Genomic DNA, 24,670 nt, shown 5'->3' with positions numbered 1-24,670 from the left:
CTGTTAAAACAGTCAAGCTGTTGGATTCTGTTTTCTCTGTTGCAAGGCAAATTGAGGGGTGAGGTAGACACAAGGGCAGAAGCTCTGTGCTGACTGACATGAAATCTCAAATGATTTCTCTCAAGTAGTGGCACTCACCTGGACGTGCTGGTCCAGCTGTTCCTCTGAGTTTGTGGTGCTGGTTGGAGGATACTTGTTCCAGCTGTTTGAGATGTGTGAGTCTTGGCTGGTGGCCTGCTTCTTGCCTGTAATTCTGCCTCAGGCTCCCTCTCCTCTGTGCTGGATTTTTGCAGATGTGGTTCCCACAGGGAGCAATTGTGCTCACTTTTGATTTCAAACTGCTATTGTCAGTGTAAGCTGCTGGTGGCCTCTTTTGTCACTGCAGGTCAGTATCTTTGGTGTTCTCCATACTTGAAGGGATTTAGCTGCTGTTACCAGGGTGGCTTTCACCTCTTGATCTACTGTTGCAATATGTGAGGTATCAAGTAGTTAAAAATTCATCTTTGCTTTGCTTCTTTTCAGTGCATACCTGAACCATTACAGCAGGATATATAGTCCTCGGTCTTAAGAAGGTTTTGTGCATAATTGGCTGTGCTTTGTTTTCCCAGCAGATATCAAAACCGTCTAATGAGTTAGAGTTCAGTTGATCTACTCAAGGTTTTACTTGGTGTAATCGGTTAGACTTTACCCCGTGACGTCCTGACAGTATCATAAGTAATAGCCCTGCTTCTGTGGTCTTCATTGCTTTTGCTTTTCCACTGAGAAAGCCCTCTGGAAGCCTACATGATCTGGACAGGCAGGTGTATAAATTCTGAAGAGGCTAGAGAAAGATTTAATGAACTTTTCCAGGATATTTTTTTGCCTTTAGGTTGATTTTTCCTCAGAAGTTTTAAATCAAGGGCCCTGTACAATTAATAATAATAGTCAGCTGAGCTTTTTTGTTTACTTTTATAAGGTAGAATAAACTTTGAAGCTAAAGCAGAAATATTGAAGGAATTGTCCTGGTCCCTGCTGTTTAACTGCGCCATCTTAAACAAGTTTCTTCATTTTTCTGCACTTTAATTTCTCTACAGCAAAACTAGGACAATATATCAAATTAGATGTTTTGTGATAGTCTCCCAACATGAATACAGTATCTGCTTGTGCTTCATGCCTTAAAAATACACATTTGCAACATGAAGTTCAGCCTCTTTCTTGGTAGAGAGAGTTCTAGAAAGGAAAACCATTGTCACTAGATAGAATTGAGAATGGAGGGAATACCAGTAGAATAAGTGTTGTATCTTCCCCACAAACCACATTGTGCCTCTGACTCTTCATTCCCAAGCAGAATAGGTTATTTAATTAAAGTTGGCTTTTTTTTTTTTCCTCTTGCAAACCAAGTTCACAGGAAGGAGAAAAATTGGATTGTTCATCATTCCATCATTAAAAATCTGAAGATTCCAGTCGTACTGAATGTCAGTATCTGTTGATTTCCCTACAGTCTTTTCAGCACAAAAGATGACTTATGCAAGCAAATGGCTGAAATTTTTATGTGTTTGGGGTCTATAAAGCTTGTTTTCTGTGATTTCCATTTTCCAGCCTTTTTGAGAAGTCATTTTTTTAAAAATCAAAATAGCTCAAAAGCCTGGGTATATGGTTTCATGCAGTCAGTTTCTGATGAAGTGCTTGTTGCAGCATCTGTATAGCTTTGCTGTAGATGTATACTACAGAATTCAAGCAATTTGGTAAATTCTCTGAAGTTCTAACAAAATATCATTTCCAAGTGGTGATGTGATTATATCCATTAAAATTACTTCTCCTTTGGATCATTCAGACTTTGCAAGGCAGTCTGACTGCTTTTGTTCCTTACGGAAATATCAGCTTGACGTATTTGTGCGTTGAGGTTTTTTTGCTTTTTGGGTATAGTTTTATTGAAGTAGTTCTGTGCTTGCCTTTTCTTCTCTGTAGTACCTCTACACTGGCAGTAGGATAGTGGCTGGAGTTGTTTAGAGTATTGAAAGACTTTAGTTTTTTAAACAGAGCATCCAACTGAAGTTGACACGTCTCCAAGTGGGATGCTGGACCAGATGAATCTGGGTGATCCTTTCTGACCTAAATTACTCTGTAATTCTGTTGATTGTGTGAATACACCGAATTTGAACTGAACTACTCTTTTGTGGATCGTCAGGGTCTTTTGGTATTTGTACACTGAAGAAAATGGTCTCAACCCTTGTCAGTAGTGTTCTGGACTTCGAACAAATATGCCTGTTTTGGGAAGAGTACTTTGGTAAAGCTATTAAAAATATTGCAGTAGTGTCATGTCAGAGAGATACTGTGATTACTTATTATTAAGAAAATATTTATTGTCTACCTTGCCACTCAGTTCACACAGAGTAGTTTAAACAAGAGAACTACTTTGCTTAAAGCATATGTTTATCTTGTCACATTTCCGTTTCTTTTAACACTACTGTGTTTCTTGTCATATCATCCAGCACTTTATTCACGTGGCTGTTGTTATCTTAGTGAAAAATTCCCATCCTCTAAATGAAGAAAATCAGCTACTTTTGGATATTCTGAAATGAAATAGGGCCAAAAGGGCATGCTGAGGCATGCATCTCCTAAAAGTGCATGGAATCAAAACAACTGAGTCCTACACAGAGAAAGCTTTGACTGAATTTTTTTATAATAAATAGGATGGTGTTCTTTTTAAATCTGTGGTTTTACTTGCTGGGGAACTTAGTGTGCTGGAGTAAAGTTAGTTTTCTTCACAGTAGCCGGTTTGATGCTGTGTTTTGGATTTCTGCTGGAAACAGTCGTGATAATGCAGGGATGTTTTCCTTATTGCTGAGCAGGGTTTATACAGAGCCAAGGCCTTTTCTGCCTCTCACTCCACCCTACCAGTGAGCAGCCTGGGTGTGCACAAGTAGTGGGAGGGAACACAGCCCAGGACAGCTGACCCAAGGGATATTCTATACCATATAGTGTCATACTCAGCATATAAAGCTGGAAGAAAAAGGAGGAAAAGGAGGATGTTTGAAGTGGTGGTGTTAGTTTTCCCAAGACACTGTTACACATGATGGAGCCCAGCTTTCCTGGAGGGGGCTCCTACCCACCTACGGGAAACAGTGAATGAATTCCTTGTTTTGCCTTGCTTTTGTTTTTCTCTCTTCTCCAATTCTCTCTCTTTTCCAATTTTTCTTCTCCGTCTCACCAGAGGGAGTGAGCAAGTGTTTGTGTGGAGCCTAGTTGCCAGCTGGGGTTAAACAGCAACAATCCTTTATGACACCCAATGTGCAGCGCCAAGGATTTGAGATAATGAGAGGTTTGACTGGAATGTGCTAGATTGAATTTATAGCTGTAATTGCTGATTAGCTATTAATTGGCAGGTGCTTGTCAGGAGCCTTGCTTGCCTGACTGTACATTAGAGTCCAGCGCTCATTAGTGGCTGGTTTTTGCTCTGGCTGCTGCTGTGCTGCTTTATCACCTCCCTGTGCTGTGCCTGGGAACATTGTGATAACAGCAGCGGCGATGTGCTGGGGCTGGCAGGTGGCCAGGGACTCGCTGGGTGTCTGTGCTGCTGGCCTGGGCTGGCTGGCACTGCAGTGTGAGCTTCAGTCAAAGGCACCTGACCCGTGGATGGATCCATGTGGGAGCAGCTGTGGCTCTGGCTATGTCGGGGCAGCAGCAGGAATACCTCTGAAGGGATGGAGGCCCAGGGTGAGTCTGTGCTGCGGCAGGCAGATACTGACACATCACTGGCTGTGGATAAGTCCGTGCTGGAGCACCTGAAAGTGTGTGGCTACAGATAATCCTACAAGAGAGCAGGTATTCCCCTGGAAGGACTGCAGCCCTGAGTAAAGCCGCATTAGAGCAGGTTGATCTCTGAAGGGTCTGTGGGTAAGGCCATGATATAGCAACTGTGGCTGTGGGGAAGCAGCAGGTCTTTCATGGGGAGTGTTATTGCATATACTTTAACCCTACTAATGCAACTTCTAGTAGTAATTGCTTTTGTTCAAAAAAACTGAAGGATAACTGTATCGAAACTCATGCTATAATCTAAAAAAATGGATGAATGAAAACTACCCTCTAGGTATTTTACTGACAGAGCAGAAACTTAATGGATATAGCCTTGCAGCTTCAGATTTGCTGGGTCATAGTGAACCTGGGGAAGGAAATATTTGGAAAGCATGCAAAGTTTTTAAGCCTGCAGGTTACTGTAGCGCTAGCATCGTTTGTTTCCTTGTACCACTTTGCTATTTGTGAAATGTTGGAAAAACCCTTTTTCTGACCCAGACGGGGCTCCTGAGAGGTGTTTAAAAGACTTTTATTCCATTTTCAGTCTCATGAGAAGGGTGAGATGGTATAGGTGTTACAATTCCTGCCATCACAATTAGAAGCCCAACTATTTCTTTGTTACAATACCTTATAAATGTTTTTCAGCCTATTAGCTTTTGCCACACAATGCTGCTAATACTTTTAACACTAATCAACTATTTTTTTACTCCAAGTGGTCTTGCTACAATGCATCTTTCACAGTTCTAATTCTCCAAAATATCTAGTCTGTTTGCAAGGCCATTGTTTGAAACTTGTTTCCAGTTCAGTTTCTCTCTCAACAATGTCTTCCCTAATCCATGGCCTTTCTAAGTCAGCACAGTTTATCTCAGAGTTCGCAAACAGATGTTCAGGACTGTGTGAGCTTTCAGCTGGGCTTTGAGAATCCTTTATAAATCCATTTCTCACATTGAAACACTGGGGTGGTATATGGATTGTGTGACTTGATGAGTTTAGGCTAAACTGTAATAGCAAATTGGATGGCTGGAGCCCAACTTAGGCTTTCAGACTTGTGGTACACTGCTCAATTCACTAAGATCTTAATTTGACATTTTACTAGATTTGTTCTTCCTTGATCACTGTGGAATGGCTTTTAGAACTGAAGTAGCATTATTGCTGTAGGAGATGACATGAGCAGTTTTAGTAAATTCACATCTGGAAGAGTAGAAGCAGTTTTAAGATTTGAGATGTGATAAAGAAATCATGAAGACACAAATCAAGGTTGCAAACCCTTCCTAACAAAACTTTGTTGGACAGAAATTTTGTAACTGCATTAGACTTCTAAGTGTCAGGTCCCTTTGTTGTACAAAGGTTTCAAAAGGCAAAGGTAAGTGTTCTTGCACAATAACTTGAGGGCGACTAGAAGTTGGCTTATCTATGTAGAAACCTCAGTGGAAAACAGAATAAAACTTTCAAATTAATGCATTCAGTATCAAGATAGACAGAACAGCAGGACGTGGATTTTGGGAAAGTTCACTTTGCCCTTGCTCTCAGCTATCTGGTAATAGTTTTACATTTTGAAAATATTAGAGCTCCTAATAGTTCTGAGAGAGTTAATTCTATGGTAGGTCTTTAATCTCTTGGGTCTTCCCTCTTCCTCTTGCTGCTCTTAATGTGCCTATTTTAAAGTGTACCATCAAACTGATCATAGTTTTTATGAAAAATTGTTGTTCTTGATCTTGCAAAGTTCATCTCATTCAGTAGGCAAGACTCTGCTTTCACAGAGATCTAATTGTTAGACATGTAGTAATTTGTTTGCCAGCCTGAGGAATAGGTTTGTGTTACTTTTGAGGCAAAACCTCATTGCTTACCCACTGCCTCTATGCTGTCTGCCAGCAGCTTTTGGAGGTGCCTTATTTTGCTGACCCATAAGTTTCTGTTGTGGTATTGTAAGTGGTACTTGAATGCCAGTCAAGTGTAGCCTGGTAGTATTCATGATAGTGACCCCATTCATGTCAACACTTCTGTCACAGGCACTTGGTAATTCTGCAGCTTATGTGTTTATCAAAGGAAGTGCTAAGTTACTACCATTGTTGACTCTCAGTGCAAATGCAGGTGAAGGTCTAATGGCATAATTTAAATCTCTGTCAGTGATATTTGTATCACTGAATTTAGACACATGAAAATAATGAAGGTCTTGGAAACAGCTGAAACAGAAATATTTCTGAAGAGAGGACTGGTAGATTAGTATAATGCCGTATTTAGTAAATTTCCAAAATATGTAGCAGTTCAGTGAGCCTCTGGGGACTCATACTGAATCCTGATGCCTTGTGACTTTTACAATGCTTTAATGAAATTACTTTTTCTGTGGCTGTTGTTTAGTTCTGGCACATTAATGTTCAGTTTAAGATTGATGCAGGTGAGAACCATTTTGTAGTCCACTTAAAAATCTCTCCTTTTAAGAAATTCTAAAACTGGCTTTGTGTTGAGATCTGCGCAACTGGATGACGTCCTTGGTCTGTGTACTACTTACTTCAACTTAATCACTTTTGGCAATGATTCAGTGTATTTTGAATCCCTAAGCTTTGCTTAAACGAGAAATCTAGTTATTGATAGTGCTTGTATTGAGGCAACTATATCAATTCCTGATATAAGATGGATTTTAATACTGTATTAGTAAAAATAGTTTTTGAATATCAGGAGTAGGTCCTGCATAGTCTTCCATCCATAGTCTTAGTATTCTTAATACTAAGATTAAGTAGTTCTAATCTTACTGATTTTTACTTGAAAGATTTGAGATTTTTTTAAATCTTTCTATTACTTAGAGGTTTCTCTTTGCTTTGAATTTTATTTCGAGTGCCAAGAATAGTGAAAGTAGGTGAAACTAAAAGTGTGTGTCTGCAAGTATAGCAAACAAAGTGCTTTTAAGGAATACTAGGTTCACGGAATGGGTAAAGTTGGATGTGACCACTCAAGGTCATCTAGTGCATCCCCCGTGCTCAAACAGACCCTGCTAGAGAACATGACTCAGGATTGTGTCCAGATGGTTTTGTCAAAACATAAAACCAGAAGTTTTTGTAATAATAATGGTGCAGATCTTGTAATACTTGAAGAAGGGCAGCCCGAAGTGTTGCAGTTTGCCAAACAGTTGTTTTATTGCTGTCGTACAGAGAGAGGTTTACAGCTTGATAGAAATAATTCAAGGCTACTTGATTTGCCAATTTTGCTAAATGTCTGGGATTTTGTTTCATAAACACCTTTAAAAAGGTAGTAACAAAACCTGATTTATGTTTAGGAAAACTGCAGCTTAATTTTTTTCTAGAATTGACGTAATATAATAGCATTGGCCACTGCTTCCATGTTCACAGTAAGTCTTTATCCCATCCCACTCAAACCACACAGTGCTCTTACAGGCAGTGCTGGTGGAGAGTGGTGGTTAGGTTCTCCACCAAGAAGGCTGTAGATCAAACTCACCCTTTTCTGAGGTATTTCTCATGGATTCTCCAAGAATTAATTGTCATTTCCTGCTTTATTTTCTCACGTGAGCTCCACAGGAGTTTAACTTTGGAACTTTGTAAGCCAGGGAACTAAAGAGAAGGAGCGGATCCAAAGGAGCTAACGTGTTTGTACTTCTGCTTAATGAGCTATTTTTTTTTTTTTAATATATTTTGTGTGATTCATATTATTTAAGCAGGGGTTTGTATTCTATTCTATAGCCTCTTGAAGCTGCTGTTTGGCTTGTACTCTGTATGTGTACAAGTAACCATATTAGATTTTTGGTTCACCTAATAAAGATAAATGTAACACTTCAAAAGTAGCCAATTAAAAAGGTAATCCAGTTTGTGTCCGATGTTTTTGATAACAGTTTCTACTATAGGCCCTCCCTCTTTCCTAACTAGTAACAATGATTCCTAGTCAGTAGCAGGAGATGGACAAAATGTATTTGCATTTTCCAACTTGCTAGTTAGCGGGAAAGATGGAATACTAGGGGGTTTTGTGATCACTTAATTGTGATCACTCAATTGATAGTATTAGCATGCCTTAGCATATGGTCTATCCAGTCATACTACCTTGTTAAACAGAGCAGATGTTCGTCTTCACAGTTGAAAAACATTCTTAACTGGACTTTGTAATGTTGATGTTAGAGGTGCAGTTACTAGGCTTTAGTGATGCTTATTAATATGGAGAATGGGCTGCAAAACAATAACTTGCCTGGGGTTCCCTTTTATATGTGTTTCAAATCTGTGTAAACTGATGCAGTAAGGTTACCTCCACAGCCACCCCTAAATGTCAGATGAAAAGCAAAGTCACGCACACAAATAACCAACCAACCAAAACAAAACAAAACCTCACAAAAACAAAACAAAAAGAAAACCTGGCATGCTGAATATCCCCTCATTCTTTAAAATAATACGGTGGGAAATTTAGCCTTTTAGAAAGAAATCCTGATGAGTTACTAATGGGGAAGGGGAGAGATCAGGTAGCCGATGTGTCGAAAGCAATGTTAGTAATTGCTTGTTAGTAATGTCCCCGTGCTTCCATAAGGGCTGTGGTCAAAGGAAATAGAGTTCAAGTAGCAGCCGCTGACAAAGAATACTACCATTTCCTTAAAGTTTTGTACTTCTCTATCTTTAGTTTAAAAAACCTCAACAAAGGTATAGGTCCAAGTTTTTTTCCCATTACCCCCAGTATATGTGACTGCTTAGGATGTGACTGTTATACCTGTTTTCTTACAGACCTGGTCCATGGAAGTATTGTGAATATAGTCCTAATTATGTTAATAGGCAAAGGATTAGTAAAAAAAAGGACATAATTTAATTTATACATATTTTAGAGGAGAGGCAGCAGGAGTTAACTTCTACAATGCTGTTTCTTTCCTGAGTAGCAAAGGACAAAAACTCCTTTTGAACTCTGGCAGTTTAAAGTATTTTTTTCCATATGAATACTCTGTCAATAATTTCCAGATCAAATAAATGGTGTTCTGGATTATTCTTCCTGTTGGCATTTCCCAGTGAGAGCAGTAGCACATCGGATAATGCTGATAGTGAAGTTTGGTTTCAAAATTTTTAGAAACTGCAGTTTGGTATCATAGCATATATCTAGAAGCATGTCTTCATTTCAGCTCAGTACTACATATTGTTATTTTTTGGACATAACTTATAATTTTCTTAACTTTTCTGGTTTGTTAGTAAGGAAACGTCTTTGCTACTAAAGCTAAAAATTGAGATGCCTGAACAGTTGATGAAAATGTATTGATGATGTGGTAAAAAGTAATATGCCAAGACTGTTGAAGTGGTATGGTGGTGAGTTTATCAAGGACGCTGTTGTGCTGACGGGGGTGTGATGATCAGGCTGTGATCTGAGAATGTTCTCTGCCTTCAGTTTTTAGTCTGCAGAGGAAGTTACTGTTGCAATGAGAACACAGTGCTGGGCAAGTGCAGAAAACAATGCCCTTGAGTAAGTTTTAAAGGAGAAATACTATGTGTCATTCCTCAGCCCTCACAGTCTGCTACCAGAGTAATTGTAACCAATTTGACAAAGAAGATACTGCTAATGCTTGCTGTTGTCACATGCAGAGTAACAGACTGGCATTTCTAGGAATATAATCTCACTTGCTGTAGAAAAACCATACAAAGAGACTGTTCTTGCAAAATATTTCTGAAATTATATTTCTTGTCACGCCTAAATTATCCAGACTTTGATTGCAATGCAGGTAAAATATTTAAAAGCACAGTTTGAAATATGTCAGCATGTTTCACTTGTCTGACACATATCAGCTGAGTTTGAAAGCTTTTCCCACATAGTTCGTTCTACAAAAATACCCCCCTAAAAGTTTCAGAATAATAGAGGATTCTCTACCTGTCTTTATTTGCTATAGTATGGACAATAACTGGAAATTATAAAACTGTAGTTAATTTGGGGGAAGTTCACTTATGATGACATTAAACTCAGTTGTGCATACTTGTTTTTAGTGTTGTTTTAGTGTTTTAATGGAATATATGAAGATGATCAGTGTAAGTGCATTCTGTATGAATGATGCTGAACTACTATAAATGTATCATTTTCAGCTCCTAACAAGAACTTTTAAGCATATTTAGTAGTCTAAAGTATCTTAGTAGTTCATTACTGCTCACAGCTATTATTTGGTATATTAGATCTCTGGTTGCCTTTCTTCTTCTTCTTCTCCTTTTCTTTTTCTTTTTCTTTTTTTTTCTTTTTTTTTAACGGCTAGTAATAAATGCCATTCAATGTACTAATTTTCTTTATGCTTGACTGGAACACACGTATCAGTCTATCACAGTGGTTTTTTAGTAAAATAGGTTTCATCCTGGATTTTTGCAACAGGCCGCTAATTAACGTTCTTTCTTCATTTCTATTCAAGGAGATTATATTGTTTCTTTTGTAGTTGCTGTTTTGTCTTATTAGAAATTGTTGGGTAATGGAAATTTCTACTTTTTCTTTGTAATCTTATCTTTAAACTTTTCAGCGTCTCTATGTGACTGGTTTCTTTTTCTCAGAAAATAATTCTTAAAAAATACTTATCTTAGTTTTTCAGGTGTGCTTTATAGTATAGTGCTTTTTTTTAGTAGAATTAATTGTAGCCCTTGTTCATGAATAGTTTCCAGGAATGTAACTATCATATGCCTCTAATGATCTGGGGTGAATGATTTAACTCTTTCCTCTTTCCTCTCTTCAAGAGGATAAAGTTTGTGCATGGATGTGTTTTGCGAAGAGGGGTAAGGCTTGATTGTGTTGAAATATTTTTGTCCTGACTCGGGGGTCTTGTACCTAACAATGAATTTGAAGATTACTAGTTCTCTGCAGACTCACCAAGTTTAGAAAGCTGAGCAGACTGAGTGTGTGAGGGAAAAATGAGTAGTAATCAGACTTCAGGTTGCAGTGCTTAATGTGTCAATTGGGAATTTTTATAGTCCTTTGTTGCGAAAGAAGTAGGGATGCTTTGCAAGCGAAACACTTTCAGATTTGTAATGCTTCAAAGAACTAAAGTGAATATCCATGCAGTTAGCCAGAAAAGGTTCCTTAGCTTTTTCTCTTAATACATACTTGACTTGAATTTTGTTCTAGTGGAGTTCTTTACCATCAGGAAGTCTAATGCTCTTCTTGATTTTTTTAATTTTTTTTTTTAATTTACACAGAGTTATTGGCCACTGTAAATATACAATGGGATTAATTGTTACTGTTTCATTGTTATTCTGCTATGCTGACATTTGAAAGAAGAAATAAACTTTAAACAGTACCTTGTAAAGGTAGTATTTATTGTCTTCAAACTTTTCTAGTGAAATCTTGGAAACAGTAGTGTTCCCCCATGGTTTTTTTTTTCCCCTGGTAAATGTTTGATGAGCACCACAGGTGACTTCTCTTGTCACATATCAGCTCAGATGTTTACTGTTCCAGCTTATATTTGACCCTCATGTGCTTTTTATTCCTCACCACGCAGAGCATACACAAAACTTCCACAGTTTACAGCTTCTAGGGAGTTGTACTTGGCTGTCAATTATGTCTGTTTTCCTCTTGGATTTTTGATGGAAGGTGTAATAGAAGTGAACTTCCAAAATGAATTGATTTCATTTTCTCTGTTGCTGAGTAGAAAAAGCTATCTGACCCTCAAAACATTAAACCAAGTATTTAACCAAAAAACATTAAACACTGAACTACACTGCATAAAAGCAGGTTCTGACTCAAAGCAGTTCTGAATTGATGGGGTACAATGCCACATTTATTTTAATGATCTGGATTTGGTGCTTAGAAACTATCTTGAGGTGGGATGAAGAGTCTAGTTCCAGAAAATGCTTTTCTTTTGTCTGAGCCCTTGGATATTTTCATGTTATGGCATTTCTGGAGTGCCCTTTTTCACAGCTGGAAACTTCTATAGAGAAGGTAGAAAACGCTGTCTATTTGACATCTGTAACTTCAGGGTTTAGCATTAAAACCTTAGTAAAGCTCTGGACTGTGGTGATAGTCTGCCTCAAACAGCAAGTGACTTTTTTTTTCTTTTTCTGTCTCTCTCTGTTTTTTCCTTTATGGAGTAGTACTGTGACTAGTGGTGATGATTGAGGTTACTTTTTTGGAATATGCATAATTGGTAGGTTTTCTCATTTAACTAAACAGCAACCATTTCACTTTCTTGTAAGTGGTGCTTGTGCAAATGTGTTGCTGAAGATTCCAGTGGGAACCAAATTGCTTAAAAAAGAGTTCAAACTTCCTTAGTTTTGTACTTCACCTACAGTCATGTTGTAGGTAATAATTCTGAGGAATCTGGCTGTGTTTTTCTTCAAGCATATCTTCGTGCAGACTTCTTCTTTACATTGCCTTCTCTTTACCATGGTAAAAAAAGTGAGAGGAACAGTGGAAATGTGAATGCATTCTCTTGGCATTTGGGGAGCAGGGTGGTAGTGAAGGTGATGGAAGTGCCATGTGGAGAGGAAAACCTCTAGTTTTTCTGCAGCTTTTCCTTTAGTATGTGGGAAGTATACATAAATGCTCAAGTTTCTTTACAACCCCAAACCCCTGAACGTTTCATTGCTCCAATTAAATCAGAGATCTAACAATAAACCTTCAGTGCTTGTATTTTTTTCTTGACTGTCTTATTGATGCTAAAATACTGGTAGATATTTCTGTTAAGTTGCAGGATTGTGGAAGAATCTTGGAAGTTCTGAGCAGCATAAATAGCCCCTCTGTGTCTTTGAGGTGCTTGAAACAACAATTTGCTATATATGGCACTTCCTCAAGTTCCCTTGGAACTGAAATGGTTTCAGTTATGTGAAGTGAGTTGTAATATATATATATATATATGTTATTTTGGATACTTTTATCTAGAGGAAAGGCAGACATTTTCACTGTGAAACTTGCTGCCATATGACTCAGTCTTGTAGTGCTATTACATGTGCGTTGTAACTCTTGAAATGCTTCCTGTGACTACACAGAGCCTGTATTTTAGGACTTTGAGGTTTTGCTTTGGATGGGATATGGGCCTAATCTGTGTTTTTCCCCCTCTTTCCAGCTTCCTTTCTCCCCTCTTTTCAGCTTCATATTTTCATTAGATTTATGGCAAAGCGTTGTCTGAAGACTTCTTCCCCTTCTATCAAAGTTGATTGAAATAGCTCTTCAGACCCAGATTATTTGTTTGCTCTGCTAGTAAACCAAACATTCTTGTAATAGCAGGGTAGATAAGCACTGCCAGAAGTATCAGACATCACTTGGAATCTGACAGGCACTGGAAGTAAAGCGAATAAGAGATGGGGAGATTCTCTAAAGTATCAGAAAAAAAAAACTCACTGGGGCTACAGTTGCAAGGTAATACCTTCCCTCCATCTCATAGTTAAAGTGCCTACTAGGAAAAACTGCAGGAAACAAGTATAGGAGAAGTACCTTGGACTGTGCTTTTTCTGTTGATCTGTTTTCCATCTTGTGTGGTCTTAAAGTGGACCTTGGATATTTGGAAATCTCACAGCACTGTTGGAATTATCCCCTTCCAAGTGGTAAGAAAAACCCTTGGGTTTCTGAAACTCACAGCTTGTGCAAAACAGTAGCTTCTTTTTATACTCCTGTGGGGACTCCTGAGGACTGTCCAGTGGTGTGTTTCTTGACGCTAAGGAGGGAACCCATCTGAAGTCCTCAAGTACACTGAGAAAGAGGCAAACTACAGGATCTAATTCGGCATCTGCAACAAATTTTGAGAGTTAAGATGGAATGGGTAGAGGTTTTTTTTTAAGGCTATGCTTTACAACTTAATAATATTGAAGACACATGTTTTAATGCCAATTTTTAATCTGGCAATTTAGGTTTTTGTTAGTGACCGCTTATCTTTTTGACACTTAAAAAAAATTAGGCTGACTAACGCAAAACATTTGCAATTGATGTTGAGCTAGTGCATTAACTTAAAAGTAAATTACCATCATGCATTTGAAGAGATGTGAATTAAGGTTGCATAACAACTTCTAGGGACAATGTCAACCTTTTAATAGTGTGTGTCAAGTTGCATTTCTGGTAAATACAAACCATGAAAATATTACTTTATGCAACACTGGTATGCAGCTATTTTTGTGGTGTAAAGTGAAACTCTGTGTAATAGCAGAAATACCTCAACAAAATAGCTAAGTATATTTCCACAAAGCAGTAATTTCTTTTAATGTTTTGGCATGTATTTTTCCATGTTCCATGAAGAGTATGAAAAAATGCTAGACACTCTACTGGGCGAGTATTGGTTTTGCATATGTAAAATAAGAGTTCTAGCTCCATGGTACCCCTTGTTTATGCAAGGACATAGTTTCCTCTCTTGATTTTTGTGGAATAGTGCCATCTACTGAATTGTTGGATTTGTACCTTGTTTTTCATTTGTGGTGGTAATTTTGAGCAAACCTATAAAATGGTCACTACTGTTTTGATAGTAGTGGAATAGTAAGTTTCTGAAACCTTTGGTGATATGTAAAACTAAAAATTATGCTGATGTGGAACCTGAGGAGGTGGCTTAAGGTAAGATAAAGTGGAAAACACTGCCTTAGTGTTACAAAATACTTAAAATAGCACTTAAAGGATATCTGTGATTGCTCACACTAGAGGCTAATTTTAACAATTTTTTAGTATCGTTTGAATGAGAATATTTAAGAAGCCTCTACTTCTGTTTTGAGCAGACAAGGGGAACTTTGTCCCAAGACCTATTTGTTCCATTTTGCTTGAATTACTCGGGTTTAGAGACTGCTAGCTGAAATACTTAAAAAGCAGTAGCAGCTTTTTGTGATGCTGTGCCTGTGAACATCTTGTGGGGTTTTTGGATGATCTTTCAGCTTGTGACTGCTATGATTCTGGGGACAGATTGTCATATCAATGTGGTATAGACAGAAGAGGTAAACTTGTACCTGCCACCTGGATTTGGGATCTAAGTTTATCCATTTTGCCTATGCCATGTAAGTGCTGGTACTTCTAATGCTTGACCACTTAGTCCTTCTACAAATGACTTTGCTGGTAACTGCTTCAAAAAGCTGTGTAAGCAGAAACGTGATATACGTGCATCACTACATTGGTAAAACTTACAGTGATTAAACTTCAGAAGGGTGTTTGAAGAGGAGGTTATTTCCGTCATTAGTATGATGCAAAATGGTGTGGGAAGTAGAAGGATAGATTAAACCTTATCCACAAGTTGCATGTTAAATGGCTGTGTCCAAAGGAAGGAGCTGATACCAGTACTGATAGAAAAACTACAGCAAAGTCTGGGGAAGAAATTCTTAGACATGACCAACTTTTATTTTAATTTGAGATCTTCTTTAAGACTTCTTCCTATGCCTAGGTCACCTGCTTTTTCTGCTGCCTTTTATCAAAGGAAGTGAGTAAAAGTGGCTGCATGAAGAGTGGTAACAGTACCTGTGAGGTTATCCTAAACAGTGGTCTAAATAGGTCTTATTCTAAATAACCCCGTAATGGTGTAAAGGGTTAGTGAGGTACAAGTAAAATTGGCTCAGGCGACTACACTCACTGCTAAGAAGTTTGTGGGGAGGAGATTGGAGAACAGGCTTGTTGTGAGCAAAGTTGAGATGGAATGACTGGTGATTACAGTTGGTCTTTTGTCACTTCTATCTGGTGGTTGGTGACTTGGAAATAACTGAAGAGAATTTTCTTGTCAAAGAGTTAAGGAAACTATTTCAGATTATGCTCTGTGAATGAAGACAGATTTCTAGACATAGCAGAATGCTTTACAGTCAGAAATAGGTGTTGGCAGACAATAATTGGTTGGGCAAGGATTAGCTATGTTCTTGGAAAATGTTAAATTGTCATTTTATTAGATAATATCCCAGGTTATTTATGCTTTTGTAAGCTAAATTAAATAAGTATATGAATTCACTTAGCATCTAGTTCTAGAACATTACACTTGTTAATGCTGCTCTTGGCAATGTTTGTACAAAATCTCTGGACTCTGGAAAGAGACATCATTCTTATTCGAAGTATACATCAGTTCTAGGAGCATAGAATGCCTCTGCCTTTATTCTTGGCCAAGAAGCTATGCATGTAAAGAGGAAATGCCTGATTAATTATTTTGATATAGTATGTAATAGCATGTTGAAATTTGACTTGGAAACTAAAGTGGATTTAATGGGTAACAGGTGAGCAGGACTTAGAAGCATGCAACAGAATGCAAAGGTTTTACTTCTGAGTTTTGATGAAGTTCTTCAAAAATATGTAATTATTTCCTGGATTTACTCTTATGTATGTAGTCTTTGGAAAAACTTTACTGAATAAGCAGTTACCACCCATTTTGGTGCATCTTGTGTAGTTGTAAAAACCAGTATTTGTAAGAGTTTCCTATCCTTGTGTTCTACTGTTCTCCTTCTCTTCCATCCCACCCAGAAAAAGTACTGGATTAGTCACCTTCTTTGTATTGTCAGTGCTGAAATAGAGGTCTTTGCTTTCTGAACAGGTTGTACTCCTTTAGTCTAAGTGAGTAAAATCAAGGAAAGCCTGTAGCCTTTTTAGTTTTTTTCTTGTTTGGTCTAAATTGATGTTTTTACCTCTTCATTTAATAGCATGCTTTGCCATCTGTGAATTGTGCATATAGAAACTTATCATTAAAACCAATCTTGTGTCTTGTCTAATTTTAAATCATGGTTTTTTGGATTTTTTTTTTATCCTGTTTGCATTTGTACTGCTCGATTACATCTTGTTCCGATGAACGATTGCCTCTCATTGGCAGCTCTGAGAAAATTCTACCAAATACAGCCTTTACAGAAAATTTGCTGGCACTTTTTATAGCTGATTGGGAAATGCTGTATTTGTGTATATTTATGTAAGCAACTTTGAAGTTTAAGAAGTGCTTTGACCTCTGTCTGTTGTTAAAAAGTGGATTGTACTTAAGTTACTGCTCCCTAGCTGTTCCCTATCAATTTACATGCAAACTAGTTCAGGCACTGTTTAATTTTAAAATACAAAACTCATGCAGGTTGAGGCAAAAAAAGGCTGGGTTTGTGCTTTAAAACTGCTACACCTACCTTTATACAAAAAACAGTTAACAAACTTTTGCTGAGATCTATAGATTTTGGTATTTTTCAAAACAGAACTCTATTCTACTCTTATCAGTCTGAGATTTTCTTTACAAGTTAACATGGAATCGTTTGGCTTCTAGTGTTTAAAGGAGCTGAGCATTGTTCTATAAACAAAGTGAATACTTAAGGAAGCTGATCTCTACTTATGTAGGAATGAACATTTTTGGTAGCCGATTTGGGAGCCGAGAAACTCAGCTTCCAGTAAGTTGTTTAGTCACTGCTTCACTGGAAGTTGTCAAGCTGCAATAGCAAACAGCAGTAACAGTTCACTATACCCTGCTAAACTACTATGACATTTGTAATAGGATCTAACATTGATTTTTGTATACCTCAGGGTAACCAGCCCCCCGATCTGAAAAGCAGGGCCAGGAAGCAGAATAGACCTCCTGTAATCCAGGAGGAAATAGTTAGTGACCTGCTGAGCTGTTTCATCACTCATAAGGCTATGGGTCTGGATGGGATTCATCCAAGTGTACTGAGAGAGCTGGTGGAAGAGCTCACAAAGCTGCTCTCCATCATTTGTCATCAGTCCTGGCTACCCAGGAAGGGTGACTGGAGGTTGGCCAATATGGTATCCATCCACAAGGTGGACTGGAAGAAGGATCTGGAGAACTACAGGCCTGTTAACCTGACCTTGCTGTCCAGGAAGGCTATGGAACAGGTTATCTTGAGCATGATCACGTGGCTCTTACAGGAGAGCCAAGGGGTCAGGCCCAGCTAGCATGGGTTTAGGAGACTGGGTGACTTACCTCATGCGTGAGGGGCAAGGCTATGGATGGTTTCTGCCTGGACTTTATTTGACACTCTTTCCCATAGCATTCTTCTGGAGAAACAGGCTGCCTGTGGGTTGGACAGGTGTACTCTTTGTTGGGTTAAAAACTGCCTGGATGGCCAGACTAGAGGCTGGTGGTGAATGGTGTGGTATCGAGTTGGTGTTCAGCCACAAGTGCTCAGGGCTCAGTGCTGTGGCCAGTTCTGTTTAATATCTTTATTCATGATCAGGGTGGGGGGGATTGAGTGCAGCCTCACTCAGTAAGTTTGCAGATGACACTAAGTTGGATGGGAATGTTGATCTGGCGGAGGGTGGGAAGGCTCTGCAGAGGGACCAGGACAGGCTGAATTGGTGTACTGAGGCCAGTGCTATAAGGTTCAACAAGGCTAAGTGCCAGGGCCTACTCTTTAATCACAACAGCCCCATGTGATGCTGAAGGCTTGGGGAAAAGTGTCTGGAAAAGGACCTGAAGGTGCTTTTTGACAGCCGACTGAACATCAGCCAGCTGTGGCCAGGAAGGCCAGTGGCATCCTGGCCTGTATCAGGAACAGTGTGGCCAGCAGGACCAGGGAAAGAATTGTCGCCCTGTACCCAGCACTGATGAGGGCACACCTTGACTGCTGTGTCCAGTTCTGGGCCCCTCACGACAAGGGCACTGAGGTGCTGCTGGAGCATGTCCAGAGAATGGCAGTGGAGCTGGTGAAGGGTCTGGAGTACAAGTCCTACAGGGGGCAGCTGAGGTAGCTGGGAGTGTTTAGACTGGAGAAAAGGAGGCTCAGGGGAGACCCTACCACTCTACCACTGCCTGGAAGGAGGCTGTAGCCAGATGGGGGTTGGCCTCTTCTCCCAAACAACTGATGACAGGACAAGAGAACATAACCTCAGGCTGTGCCAGGGGAGGTTTAGTTTGGATATCAGGAAGAATTCTGTCATGGAGAAGGTTGTTAAACATTGGATTGGACTGCCCAGGGAGGTGGTGGAGTCACCATCCCTGGAAGTGTTCAGGAAAAGACTGGACATGGCACTTAGTGCCGTACTCTAGTTGATAAGGTGGTGATTGGTCAAAGGTTGGACTTGATTAACTTAGAGGTGTTTTTAAATCTAAATGATTCTATGATTTTTTGATGACTGCCTTATGCTTAGAGTTGAATTGATAGCTACAGATTTTGGACTGTCTTGTATGTCAGATGGGTCAACCACAGGTGAAGAATGCTCCAGTAGTCCCTAGGTGTACTTAGAGTAACTAAAGAATTAAAAAAAAAAAAGACTGGTCTTCACTGACTTTCATAAACATTCTGGAATTAATTTTCTCTTTCAAATGTGATTTCTAAGGGCAGATGTGCACTGAGTTACTACTATGTAGCTAAGCTATAAATATAAAAGTATTTTGAGGAGACAGCTTGCATATTGCTAAATGACATGCTTGAAGTGTAAGCTTAGGTCTGAAGCTTGTTTGAAAAAATATCTTTTGGAAATGTTGCTTTTTCTCATAAATTAAAGTGAATTTAGTTCTGTGTGATATTAAATTAAGGTCATACTGTGATTTCCCTGTGTATTACCTGCACTTCTAGCAGTTTTGAAAATGAGCACTAATGCCAGGACATGAACATGTTATCTTTTTCTTCTCTCAGGCACAGCTGTTGTATCTTGTTTTCTCAAAAATATTCAATGAAGACAATGAAATACTAGTGTTTTCCTGGGTTAATTTCCAAATGGCAGTGGGGAACATGGAAGCAATATCCAAAGGTACAGCTTAGAAGCTATTAATTTATCCAGTTTGTTAATATTTGGAATCGTGGATGAAGCAGGAATAGTAGAATGAAGTAGTAGAACTGCTTGGAATTGGAGGAGGAGGGATGGGTCTTTGATTAGAAAACTGCTCCGAGCAGAGTATTTCCTCTAGAGCTACCCTAGGTCTTTGGCAGAGAGTTTTTCCTGTCTACAAAATTAAAATGCTTTGCTCATCTTGTCATTATTCATTATAATTTTTGCCTGTTTTGGGAACGACAATGTAGTAGATGATCACTGCTTAGTACAGTGAGCTCTCTTGCCTAAAGCACACATACAGAAGTGCAGTGGATTTGGGCGTACTGCATTCCCTGGACTGCTGCCTGTTTTGTGTGGTTGAGAAAATCTTCACATGTACTAAACAGGCATGTATTATCCTTCTACAGTCAGCCTTTGTGACGTGCTTTTTCAATTCAGCTTACCCCACAAAACTGGGAAGCTTTACATTGCTTTAGAAAAGAAGATTAATGCTGGTTAGGAGGATGATATTAATTTGAGTTGAGAAGAATAATTTTAGCTACTAGGTGAAAAAGTGAAGATGACATAGTCCTTGAGTAAAGGAACTAAGTAAGACTAGCTGCAAGGACTTTTTTTTTTTTTTTAATGACAACAAGCAGTATAGAAGAGGCCAAACTATTTTCACATCTAGGTGTGATGTTTCCACTAATTTGTCGAAGAGAGATTTGCTCTGAATATTTAAAACTTGTGTAATCCAACTCCCAGTGCTGCATATTTACTGATTTCTGGAAAAAATGGTTCAGGTGTCCTGGAAAATATGGAAAAATTTTTTGTTTAAGGAAGCATTGAAATATTCTTAATAATGAAATTTTTACTGACTAGTTATAAGAGTGCTTCCAGAAATATTAACATCAGAAGTGCTTGCAGAAAGCATCTGAGGAATAGAATTTGAAGAAGTAACTTAAGCAGTCTATGGACTTAGGTTTTTCTGGGTCATATTCCTCTTATTTTGAAGCAAGGTATCTGTAGAGTCTCAGTTCCAAATAAACTCTGGGTTTACAAACAAGTTTTGCATTTAATTATGTTAGAAAATGTTCTGGGGAGGGGCTGGAAAATCTTTTATTAGAAAACTACCTGTGTCAGTGCAGATAAACAAGCTTTAAAATTCAATTTCTATAAGCATTTGAATTTCACATTCGAAAATTGTTTTTGTCTACTTCTACAAATAATTATTAATTCAAGCGAATGCAGATGCATGAGCAAGGCCAAAGGCAATCAGCTCTGAAACTAATGTTATTCCTTGTGGGCTTTTTCAATCTGGCCATTTGTGTAGTCAATCCATAGTTAATGTAAAAGCAACAACTTTACATTAAAAATATTCTGAGTTTGTGTAGGAAGGTATCGTTTATGGGGACAACAGCCCCTCTGCTCTTTTTTTTTTTTTTTTTTTTTAAGCTATAAACTGTGAGTGGAATACAGATGACTTCTTTGTAAAAAAAACTTACCGATAAGAATGGAAAACAAAACCAAAAAAACAGGTGAGGCCTGCTGACTCTTTAAGTCCTTCCATAGCAGAACAAAATTAAATTACTGATTTGGTTTGGGGTAGAAAGCTGGTATTAAGTTTGGTGGATTATTCAGCATCTGTCTAGTGTATATCTCACCACTTAGCTGGATGTTACGCAGATTCATTAGTCTAGAAGAATGTGATTCAAGTTTCAAAGCTAAAATATAGAAGTGTGTTGAAGCAGACTTTTCCCTGCTGTTGTTCTACTTACATTTTATTTTACCAGCTTAGGGGCTGAGCAGGAGATGTGTTTGAGTTTTGATTTGCATGCAGCCTAATAGTCTTTTCAGCCTTTCAACTGTCTGTACTGTGAATGCACATGTTTTTTAAGACTGCACGTATTATCTGCTTTGGTTTTGTTCAGCAATTTCTCAGTAAATGGAAAGCTTGCAGAATGGGTGAGAATTGTACTGTTTTATTAATTTTTAGCATATACTGTGGGAAAAAAATTGTACATATAGTCTCTCTTTTGCAAACAGCTTTGGAATAATTTCTTCCGAAAGCTAAAGTGCTTCTTTAAAACAAGAAGTGTTCAACCCTGACAGATTATAGTCCAGAAACCGTGGGCATGCAATGATGATGAAATACTGACCAGTTTGCTTAATTCCTCTCTTATTTCTGCTCAATCTCCTAGATGTTGGAGAACTTAATTTTGTATCAGAAGCAGGTGCATAACCCCATTTAAAATACAGAATGTTTGCAACTAAAAAATGATTAAAGTATGGAGAAGTGAAAAAATCTGTTTTGCTGCTGCTTCTATCAATATTCATTATAGAAGGATAAGGACTGATTTATGTGTGAGAGTGAAAATGGGCAAGCTTTTGCTATCTCATAGCTGGTGTGAATCCAGGAAGTCTTGATACAGAGATCCTGCAAATTTACACTATACATAATTTCCCATAGACTCCTCCATATTTTGACTGCTGATCTTCTCATCTCTCTTACAGCAGATTTTTTTTTTAAGATGCCTTGCATTATTCAGCTCTTTTCATCTTTAAGTAATGTTTAAATGGAGAGAAAGATTCTTTGGTATTTGAAAAATGTAAAAATTTGTTTATGATTCTTATTTAGATTAGCTTCAATTCTAATGCTAATATTTAACATTGTTAAAATAACTGCTTCATTATTCTTCGAGTTCTCAGTGCTGAAGAATCCCTTAAATTTCTGTAAGTTAAGCAGCTATACATAATTTTTATTTTTTCTTTTTTATTTTTATATTTTATATTTATAGGCCTTTTAATTATTTGTGTTACTTTGTGGCATTTATAAATTACTGTTTTGGTAACTACTCAGCTCTGTGTGGTTAGATATGGTGAGTGCACTAGCTAGAAGCAGGATGTTAGCCTGTGTGAATGTGCTATTAATGAAAGTGAAAATGTTGGTTATGCTGTGTGTTTTGTTTGTTACATGCAACAATTATTCCTTAATAGTACCAATTCCAGCTTTGGTCGGCCAGGAGTTGAATGCTACTGTCAACATGACAGTGGAGCTGCAGTAATCCAACTTCAGTTCCTGATTAATGAGGTTAGTAAAATGATTTATGTGTAATTCAGCGAAGATATGGAGCACATTTTCTTTAATTTTTCATTAAGCAAGCATTAAAATTAGCTGATATAAATGATGTAGCACAAATAGCAAACTGTAATAACAATTATAAATAAATTAACTATTTTAGTTTTGGAAAATGCTTGACTATCTCCTGAAAATATCTTTGTCTCTAGAGCACTCTTTTGCTATAAGCAAGAACTAGGAATGCCTTTTCATGTCCTTGAACATTGCAAGTTCTCTCTGGAAGTGGTGAAGTACTTTTTCAATAGTACTACCAGTTTCAGTAGGTAGTTAATTTTGTTTTGATTGAGTTACTGTCTTATACATGAACTGAATAATGTTGCCTCAGTTTCAGATGTGTTTCTAGGGATGTAGCAGCTGAGATCTGACAGCAGCGCTGTTCTTGAGCTAGGGACAGGTTTTTAGAGGGACCTCCCTAGCTTTGTCAGCACACAGATAGCAATTCATTGCTTGATTTCTCTGCAGAGATGGGCATGAGGAAACTGATGAGCACACACTGGAAAAAGCTCTTTCCCTATCACCTCTCAGTACAGCACTGAACCAAATATGAGTGAACTGAACAACATGTGATCACATCAGTTAACTCATTCCTAGTACTTAGAGCTTATCTGTGCTATGGTGCTGAGGGACATGCTTGTATTTTTTTTTATCCTGGTAATAAATATGTAATATATCCACTGTGGTGCTACAATGTTCCTAGGGTTATGAAAACAGGTTGACTAAAACATTCTTGTTCTCCTAGGGAGCTCTTGTGAGTGCCTTGGCTGATGACACCTTACACCTGTGGAACTTGCGCCAGAAGAGACCGGCTATCCTTCATTCACTCAAATTTAACCGGGAACGGTAGGGATTGGTTATTATTGCAGTGCCCCTTAGCATCACACTGTGTGCCATTTTAAGATCAGGTCTTACTGATGCAGTCCAAGTCATGACTTGGTGCTTAAGTGAAATTGGGCTTACGCTGGGTTTGACTTTCAATCTGTTAGGCCACAAAGTAGTTATGAGTAAGACACGCTAGTGGCCCAAACTGAGATGCCTTTTCTATCACTTTGTGTTGCAATGCTGAACATCAGTTTTCTTATCTTTAAAATGTGGGAGAATTTGAACGTATGTCTTCAGTGGAATTTTGGAACAAGAGAAAGCATGTGCACCAACAAGACAACCAGTAAAACTGGTTCAATTTTTTACCTGGAATTTTTTCTCCCGTGATGGCAAAGCAGAATTCTGCAGTGTTGGAGCTCTTGTTTGTGTAAGAGTAGCTGGAAACCACTTATATTTTGAGTAAAAAAATTTATATTCAAGTAATTGAATTGTAAGCAAGCTAGGGAGACTGTTAAGATTTGAATTTCTAAAAGTCAGTTGAATAAATTTCTGGAAAATGTGTCCTTTGTTTTAAAAGCAAGTATTCTTTCCCTTTTAGGAGGTATTCTTTTTCCAGTATATGTAAGGTCTCAGTTGGAATGCTGTGTTTGCTTTTGTCCAGTATGCATTAGAGATGGACTGCTTGGGAAGCTCAGAGGATACTAGAAAAAACACAGAAAAATCTGTGACTTGTATTTCTTTTGAATAGGGCAGGAGGTAATAAATTTTAAGTAACAGGTAGCAATAGAAAAAGTTAAATATTTATGTAGTACCTTCTAACATAGTGTCATGTCACATATGTTTTAAGTGCTAAACAAACTGTTGGGTGGGTGAAATGGTAACCTTGTAGTTTTAAAAAGCAGCTTATGAACAAAATCATCAGGAACAACATAAATGCAGATTACTGGGGCTTCTTTGTATAGAGAACTAAGTGATTCTAAGTCACTTATTTCTGTGATCACTGTGCATAAAATCTGACCAGGGCCCGTAGAAATAGGACAAGGGCTAATGACTTTAAAGCGAAGGAGGATAGATTCAGATTGAATATTGAAAGAAATTCTTCACTGGAGGGTGGTGAGACACTGTAACTGCTTGCCCAGAGAAGTAGTGGGTGCCTCATTCCTGTCCCAAACTGTTCTAGAACAGGTTGGATGGGGCTTTGATCAACTATCTGCTGAAAGATATCCTTGCCCACAGCAGTTGAGTTGGACTAGGTGATCTTTAATGACCCTTTCAGGCCCAGACAATTATGTGATTCTGAACTGTTATACAGAAAACAGAAAGTTTTGTTAATTGAGGCAAATTCTCTGCCCCAAAGGAGTGGCAGTGTTCCTTTTTGCAGCATGAAAGTCA

At 38.2% G+C, this 24,670-nt stretch overlaps 1 protein-coding gene across 7 annotated transcripts in view; it reads left to right on the top strand.

Annotated features, from left to right (window-relative positions):
- STXBP5 (syntaxin binding protein 5) overlaps positions 1 to 24,670 on the top strand; it is a 106,406-nt gene that overhangs the window by 6,031 nt on the left and 75,705 nt on the right. For all 7 annotated transcript variants that reach the window (XM_066178892.1, XM_066178890.1, XM_066178887.1 and 4 more), the window contains exons 3-4: positions 22,330 to 22,411; positions 23,199 to 23,299. In XM_066178892.1, the coding sequence (XP_066034989.1) occupies positions 22,330 to 22,411; positions 23,199 to 23,299 (183 nt within the window). The remainder of the gene's footprint in view (positions 1 to 22,329; positions 22,412 to 23,198; positions 23,300 to 24,670) is intronic.

Source organism: Chamaea fasciata, unplaced genomic scaffold (assembly GCF_029207755.1).
Source record: "Chamaea fasciata isolate MVZ Bird 193981 ecotype frontalis unplaced genomic scaffold, bChaFas1.0.hap1 SCAF_3, whole genome shotgun sequence".
In the NCBI taxonomy this organism is placed as follows: domain Eukaryota; kingdom Metazoa; phylum Chordata; class Aves; order Passeriformes; family Sylviidae; genus Chamaea; species Chamaea fasciata.
The sequence above is the reverse complement of the archived record's forward strand: the minus strand, read 5'-3'. Positions and strand labels throughout refer to the sequence as shown.